The sequence below is a fragment of the Mercurialis annua genome, linkage group LG3, assembly GCF_937616625.2.
Source record: "Mercurialis annua linkage group LG3, ddMerAnnu1.2, whole genome shotgun sequence".
NCBI classification, from domain to species: Eukaryota; Viridiplantae; Streptophyta; class Magnoliopsida; order Malpighiales; family Euphorbiaceae; genus Mercurialis; species Mercurialis annua.
In genome coordinates, this window is record NC_065572.1 from 65,306,972 (window position 1) to 65,314,730 (window position 7,759).

Here is a 7,759-nt window from a genome sequence, read left to right on the forward strand (position 1 = left end):
GAACTAGAGGCATTTTGATTATAGCCAAGTCCAAATTTTATGGTTGGGCATCTTTGAGATACAAGAATTGTATCCAAAGTTGCCTTCCCAAAATTGAAACGGAAATAAGAGACTAAACATACACATGTTCCTGCGTTATCTCAAACTGAAAGCAAGTTACAATCTTCTTCAAAACGCCTGCATCTCCACACACATGACAAGTATTGACCTACAATAACCAAATTTAAGATAAGCAAAATGAAAATAGTTATATACAAGAAATCTTAATAAACGTTAGCAATAAGGGATCAGATCATAGAATAGCTTACACCCTCTAATCTTCCTCATCTCGATTCATGGCATAGAATATAGTTTATTTGTTAATCGTTGATCAAGCAATAGATACTAATACTTTAATAGCATGCATATTCAAAGAGGATAAGTTGAACAACATGTTACCTTATAATACAAGAAGGAACACGTCTTATGCAATGTCAAAAAGGGATGGATTACGCACTTCCAAATAACATTCAGAGCAGGAAAATGCGGATAATACAGAATAAGGTTAGGCAGATCAGCCAACAGGCCCCCCCTTTCAGCGTCAGGCTTCTTAGACTTAGCAACACGACAAGAGTCACTCCCTGCAAACAAAAAAGCATATTACATTATTACTATTACATAGTGGTTTTGTGGATCAGAAAAAAAAAACATAGAATCATGAGTTATGAGTTATGTAACAAGTAGAAAGCAGTTTTGTTTCATCATCTGATATCGTCATATATTATCAGTAGGGGTGTGCGTCGGTCGGTTCGGTTCGGTTCGGTAGTGAAACCTTGAAAACCGACTGTGCTGATTAATTAGAAAAATAAAAACCAAATTGCCTATTTTTTCCCCAAAAACCGATTGATTTATCACCGAATTTTAGTGGTCGGTTCGATTTGATTTCGGTTCGGTAGTTCGATTTGGGCCTTATTGAAAGCCCATTTGAAAATGAAAAAAATTTACAATAAAAGCCCAATTAACTCATACAAAATTATATAAATGCCCAAAAATTACAGGCAATAAAATGTCCCCCAAAAACCTTAACCTATATCCCATACATATATTTGAATCCCTCTAATTACAGCAATCAGATGTTAACTTAGCAATACATATTGCTTACAGATTGTACAAAAATTAGGCCCTTAACAGAATGTACAAAAATTTATACAAATTCATTAAGCAAAGCAAAAAAATAGGCGAATGGATCTTGTGTTGTATTTTCCTCCAAGCAGAGTCAGCTCAGTTTAGAAGAAAGCTGTGAAAAATGATTAAAACACAATACAGTCCATGTGTCAGTAGTAATACTAACCCTTTGACTATGACTCTTAAACAGAACTTTCAATTTTAACCTCTCTTCTTCATACATTTTAAAACAATCTCTAGTCACAGTCCACCTAGATGGTATGATAAACCTTGGACACGCAGTGTTCATTAGTCTTTTAAACCCCATCCCCTCAACAAACCTAAATGGAAGTTCATCAACAATGATCATATAGCATACAGCAGCCCTAATAGCATCTTGATGAAATTTTCAGGCTCCCACCATAACATTACCATCAACAACATTCAAAGGATTAGCAACAGGAATCATAGTTAGCAAAGTTTGTCTGGTCTGTTTACTATGTGGGTTTTTAAGGCAGGCAAGCATGTGAGCTCTCAAAGTGGATGTCCCATTTATTTTAGAGTGACAGTTATAAAGTCTAGCACAATATAAACATTTAGCATGTAAGACTTTACCATTTTCATCACAGACCCTTTCAAAATGATCCCAGACAAGAGACCTACTATTCATTTGCCTCCTCTTTCTTGTTGGGGCATTTGTTCCCTCTGCAGCAGCAGGCACAGGTTGAGGGCCAAATGCCCTCAACCTCCATCTACGAAGCAGTAACCACAAGAGCAGGACTGGGAGCAAGATTGCTCTCAGTCCCAACTTCAAGAACTGTGGGCCTCTACAAACACAAAGAAACAAACAGGAATTAGTATCTTCTACAAGAAATATGGAACTTGTGAAAAAGAAAAGTATCCAGAAAAATGCTTACCGTTGGGTTCATAGCCATTTACAGGATGTAGAGCAACAAGAAAGAAAGGGATTAAATTTCAGAGGCAGAGAACTTCTGTGACCAACAGAATCAATGGATCAAGTTTTGCTTCCACCAAAGAGCATGGAATCAGACTTTAAAATTTTCAATTTTACCACACAGAATGAGATCGATGCTTCCACCACTTGATTGCTCAAAAAATCAGAAAAAAATAAGCATCAGAACACACATTTACAGAAGTTCTTGCACAATAGAATATACAACTGAAAAAGAATAAGACTAAAGAAGACTCGCCCTTTTTAAACTGCAGTCAAATGAATCGTTTTCTCAAACATTAGATCCAAGAGAATCAGATGAAGCACCAAACCAACACATGAATCAAACAGACATAAAGAACAGTTTAGTCACAAACCCAGAATCAGATAAAGAACACCTGAACTTCAACAAAAAGGAAAGAAATAATTAAAGACTCACCGATTAATCTGTTGTTCATAACAGAAAGAAATCACCGGTCAAAAATTAGATCCATGTTCCATAAAAACGAATAAAGTCAGGAAGAATCAAATAATAACAGTAAGAAGAAGGAACTTAATGTAAACACAAATCAAAACTGAAAAAAACACTCACCGGTGATGTTATATGCATGTTCCTTCGAGAGAGAACGAAGGTCGAAGGATATGAAATATAACATCAATCGAGCACTAAAAAGTCTAAAATGGTGGAATCTGTATTATTAAAACCTAAAAACGCTAGCTTAATCGAAGTTTTAGAGGAGAAACCATTGCTGTTTTAGGGTTTGAAAGGGTCGAGTGATGAAAAATACAGAGAATGGAGACGAAGAGTTTGGGATTTCAGAGAGAAACGAAAGAGAATCAGAGAGAAGTAGGCGGTGCAAATGGATTAGGTTTAGGTTTTTTTTTAATAGGCGAATTTATACCCTACACAAAACGCTGTAGTTTGTGTAGGGTTAATTGGAGTGTCACACGTGCATGAAGTCAGCTTCACACGTGCATCAGCCCCCTCTCAAAACGACGCCGTTTCACTGGTTCGGTTTTTCGGTTAAATCGGTGGTCATCTACCCAAAACCGATTGATTATCATAAACCGAAAAAATCACCCATCCCAACCCAAATTGTGCCGTCTTGCTTGAAACCACCGAATTTAATTCAAAATTTCGGTTTAATTCGATTTGGTTTTTGGTTCAATTCAATTTATGCACCCTTAATTATCAGCATCACTTATACACTGATCAACAGCAGATATATCATTGTTTCTCTGATCAACAAGATATTCATTCGATAAAGATCTCTTTCAGAAGAAGCATTTTAGTAACTCTGATACCTAACCCTAATCATTTAAATCTAGAAAGTCCATCGACATAAGAATCAATAATGGTCAAGTCAAACTGTACATATTAAGTTAAACCAGTAAAGTTATACAATCTGATTCTGACCATAGTATTATACTAGAGAGAGCAAGCAAATAGCCAAATAGCTTCAAAGAATGTAAAATTTGTTAATTCAAAGGTTGGAAACAAAATAGACATATAAGTGAAGTATTAAATCCAATTTTGCATCAAAATTAACATCCATTGTGCTGCTATATTTAGATTTTAATCTAATGAAAATCTGTAAAAATATCATTGAAGTAGAAACAAGAACATGATTGATGGAAAAAATATAATAAGGCATAAATTTGCATTCGCATTTCGAATTTCGACTTCTTTAGCAATCACATTGCCACTGCAATTCTTTTCCTTCTCAGTGTTCTTGAGAAGACACACCCTAGACAAAAGTAATTGCTGTATTCAGCAACACAAGTGATCCAAACTTGTTTCTATTTTGCTCTATAATTATGAAAGAAATTTATTATTTGAAAAAATTACAATTAACTTAAACTAGGTGAAATTAATGGTGTGCAAAAATGGAACAAGAACTGACAAAATCAGTTTGGTTCAATTTGATATCAAATAAAAAAATAAAAATTGATTCAGTTTTGAATATAAACTTTTTTGTTCAGTTTTAATGCAAGCCGAACTAGAATAACCGAACTCAAAAAATCAACCAACTCGACTAGTCTGGTTTGGCTTAATTTTTTTAGTTCAATTTGGTTTAAAACAAAAAGAAGCAACATTCAATTCGGTTTAGTTTGAGAAGACACCCTAGACAAAAGTAATTGCTATATTCAGCAACACAAATGATCCAAACTTGCTTCTATTTTGCTCTAATGCCGCTGTGCGCGAGGTGCACACAAACAGTATCTGGTAACTACAGCCATAAATTCATAATAATAAATTCCTATTAGGAACACGAATTGCATTTCGTCAATCAAAAGCTACCTCAGCGGAACATTTTTAATAAGAAATGCTAAAGCTAAACAGTTTTAATCATAATGGTCTAGCAGAGGCTTCTTTTATGTAATCCATGGCCTCTTCTTCAGAGAGCTGTCCTCCTTCCACCAGACCTCTAACTAAGGTATTGGCATACTCTTTACATGGAGCACGAAGAGGAATCTCGTTTGATTTAAAGCTTGCAATATGCGGAAGCGAGCACCTGTTATTTACAAACAATGTTCAAACAGGTTAGGCAGAGACAGATAGAGACGGGGAGAGACAAGGTTTATTTATGCATACGTCATTGTGAGAATCGGAATATCTTTCTCCTGTCCTAGGTATACTACATTATGGTACCAACCCTTCTGCAAGAAAACAATATAGCTTCTGCATTAAAATGCTTAGAATATATGATAATTGATTGAACTTGATGAATCCTACAACCAATTATGCATACCTTAAAAATTTCCAAAGAGATAGACCCTTGATCGACAACAGACTGAAGAGAAGCCAAGTCGATCACAGGAGAACTCATATCATAGCTTGAAACATTCTCCTGAAGTAAAACATCATTCAACTGCTCTAATCTGTTTGCAGCTCAGAATAAGAATGATAAGTTAATAATATTTTACCAACAACCTATAGCTCAAATAGAATAAGCGTTGGGCAGAAATCTGCTAGGTCGTGGGTTCATTTCCTCCCACAAGCGTTCCCCTTCCCCAATTATCAAAAAAAAAATATTTTCTAGTTTTTGAATAAACTCAAAGCAAACAGGTGCTATCTTAAGTTGAAGGATCTATCAAAGTGTTATCTTAAGTTGAAAAACCTTCCATTCTTTCTGATAAGGTACAAACGAAACAAATAGAATCCCATAAATAGGGATAATTACTATCTTTCTCCTGAAATAGGTCAAAATTATTGTTTTCACCCTGAATTTTTGTTTTCATCTGATACTTCTAATTTTATTTAACTGAAACCCCATAATAAGGGGAATTTCAGTTAACTAACATCTAAAATTCAGAGAAAACCCGTGAATTTTTTTAAATTCAGAGGGGACATAATAATTGTGTCCTAAACTCAAGGGAGATAGTAATTTTTTTACCGCTTGTATTAAAGATGGCACACATTTTGCTAAAGATGTGTGCCATCTTTAATACAATATATAAGAGATACTAAAGATGGCACACATTTTGCTAATTGTTCTTCAATGAGTCACAAAGTGTAATATAGGAATCATAATTCAGTGATCAACTATCAAAGGCAAGCCAGGGAAGAAAAGCTCATATAAGATGTATATCTTTCAAGATTCCGTTTTTAAGTTATGTCACAAGCCAACTCACTCTCCCGCAGATAAGGTAACAGCATTACGAAAATACTCAAAAAAGGGAAAAAGATTACATTTGAATAGCTTACCTTTTTTAACATTACTGAATATCCATATGGTGTGATTCGGCAACCACCAAGAGGATCACCAACAGCTGTTTCAAGAATTAAATGTGGAGTAATTTGTGTATTGAACAAGTTTTGCACGAGTATCTGCTTGCAGAAACTACTCAATTCAATTGGCTTTTTAAGGTTATATAAAGGATCTACAATGCAATAAGACCACCTTAAACAAGAGGATTTAAGAGGCAGATCAATTTTAAAAAAAGTCAAAAAAATCAAACCTGCATCCAATCCTGCAGATACTATAATCATGTCAGGATCAAATTCCTTAGCAACAGGGAGCAAGATATGATCCCAAACAGCAAGATAGTCTGCATCCCCACATCCTGTGTTCTCCCAAGGAACATTTATGTTATATCCTGCACCTGGTCCTTCTCCAACCATGGTATAAAATCCATCATCATTCGCAGGGTAGAAACACCCAAATTCATGTCTGCATAAATTTACAACTTCAACAATCACCATGACCAGGTCACAGGCTCGCAGCGGTTAAATTATTCATTATGACAATATATAAAACAAATAGAACTATGAACTCAAAGACTACATGTAAGTGAAGATTCACGACCAAACAATAATCTGTGAGGAAAATGGAATTTTGATAACTTCTTCATATTAAGAAATTGATATCTCGCGCTTACAGGGAGAACTAAAGATTGTCCTTAGATACATGACTGTTGAGGTCAATTGAAGTGTAAGAAATAAAGTCTTCCACAGGATTTTCTTTTCAGTACAAGGAATGACAGAGTGATACCAAGAACATTACCTGGCCACCTTGAATATAGCAAAGGAACCTAGATTTCCACATATTTGATCCATAAGTAGCATACCATATATCCACCTTTGACAGCTCTGATCTCCAAGAAATAGGCTTTGTGGCCAGTTGATCTGCTTTAAATATGGAGTCAAAAAAAAAAGTAAACAAGAATATATAGACTATTCGCATCTTTTGATGAAATTTACTAGTATACCGTGTTTGTCTTCAATTTTTAGATTCGCAAGTGGTTCGATAAGCTCAACAGCTGCTATCATATTTGACGAAACATCATTTGGAATTTTTTGCCATCCTCATCTTCAGAATCAGAACTTGAGATCGAGAGCTGATGGGTAATAAAAAACTTTTATCATACCATATTATGCCTTGGGAAAATGATATCTTAATGAAAGACAGCACAATTAATTTAAAGCAAAAGAATCCAAGTAAAATCATTAAATGAAAGGACTCACCGTCGGAGGAGCACTTTGACTGGTTAACATTAAGGGTATTTCGTCAGATAGTGTTGGCCAGTAAGCACTTAATTTCTCACGAACCTGGTGATCATATATTACATGCAGCTTGAGAATAAATTGTGGTCAAGAAAGTCATAACACAAAAATGAAGCAGAGCTGATACATAACCTAGCAAGAATGTCATAGCAGATGATTTTTTACCGCTTGTATTAAAGATGGCACACATTTTGCTAAAGATGTGTGCCATCTTTAATACAATATATAAGAGATACTAAAGATGGCACACATTTTGCTAATTGTTCTTCAATGAGTCACAAAGTGTAATATAGGAATCATAATTCAGTGATCAACTATCAAAGGCAAGCCAGGGAAGAAAAGCTCATATAAGATGTATATCTTTCAAGATTCCGTTTTTAAGTTATGTTACAAGCCAACTCACTCTCCCGCAGATAAGGTAACAGCATTACGAAAATACCTCAAAAAAGGGAAAAAGATTACATTTGAATAGCTTACCTTTTTTAACATTACTGAATATCCATATGGTGTGATTCGGCAACCACCAAGAGGATCACCAACAGCTGTTTCAAGAATTAAATGTGGAGTAATTTGTTTATTGAACAAGTTTTGCACGAGTATCTGCTTGCAGAAACTACTCGATTCAATTGGCTTTTTAAGGTTATATAAGGGAAACA

The 7,759-nt window shown here is 35.0% G+C and overlaps 1 protein-coding gene across 3 annotated transcripts; it reads right to left on the bottom strand.

Annotated features, from left to right (window-relative positions):
• Positions 1–4,339: 4,339 nt before the first annotated feature.
• LOC126672866 (histone deacetylase 18-like) lies at positions 4,340–6,269 on the bottom strand. Of its 3 annotated transcripts, none has more exons than XM_056105195.1 (4): positions 6,059–6,269; positions 5,805–5,869; positions 4,849–4,978; positions 4,692–4,756 (listed from the first exon to the last, which is right to left on the bottom strand). In XM_056105195.1, the coding sequence occupies exons 1-3, from the start codon at positions 6,219–6,221 to the stop codon at positions 4,961–4,963; spliced, it is 246 nt and encodes an 81-aa protein (XP_055961170.1). In that variant the 5' UTR covers positions 6,222–6,269; the 3' UTR covers positions 4,692–4,756; positions 4,849–4,960. The 3 variants fall into 3 exon arrangements, with proteins under 3 accessions (XP_055961169.1, XP_055961170.1, XP_055961168.1); XM_056105193.1 differs by having other exon boundaries at positions 5,805–5,980; XM_056105194.1 differs by lacking the exons at positions 5,805–5,869; positions 6,059–6,269 and adding an exon at positions 4,340–4,611 and having other exon boundaries at positions 4,849–4,997.
• Positions 6,270–7,759: the final 1,490 nt, after the last annotated feature.

What these genes read in the sequence shown, in the direction of transcription:
- LOC126672866 (XM_056105193.1), bottom strand. Translation starts at nt 6,221, where the DNA reads ATGGTTGGAGAAGGACCAGGTGCAGGATATAACATAAATGTTCCTTGG. An exon ending in ATCTGCAGGATTGGATGCAG is followed by an intron (nt 5,981 to 6,058) that starts GTTTGATTTTTT and finishes ATTGCATTGTAG; the next exon opens with ATCCTTTATATAACCTTAAA.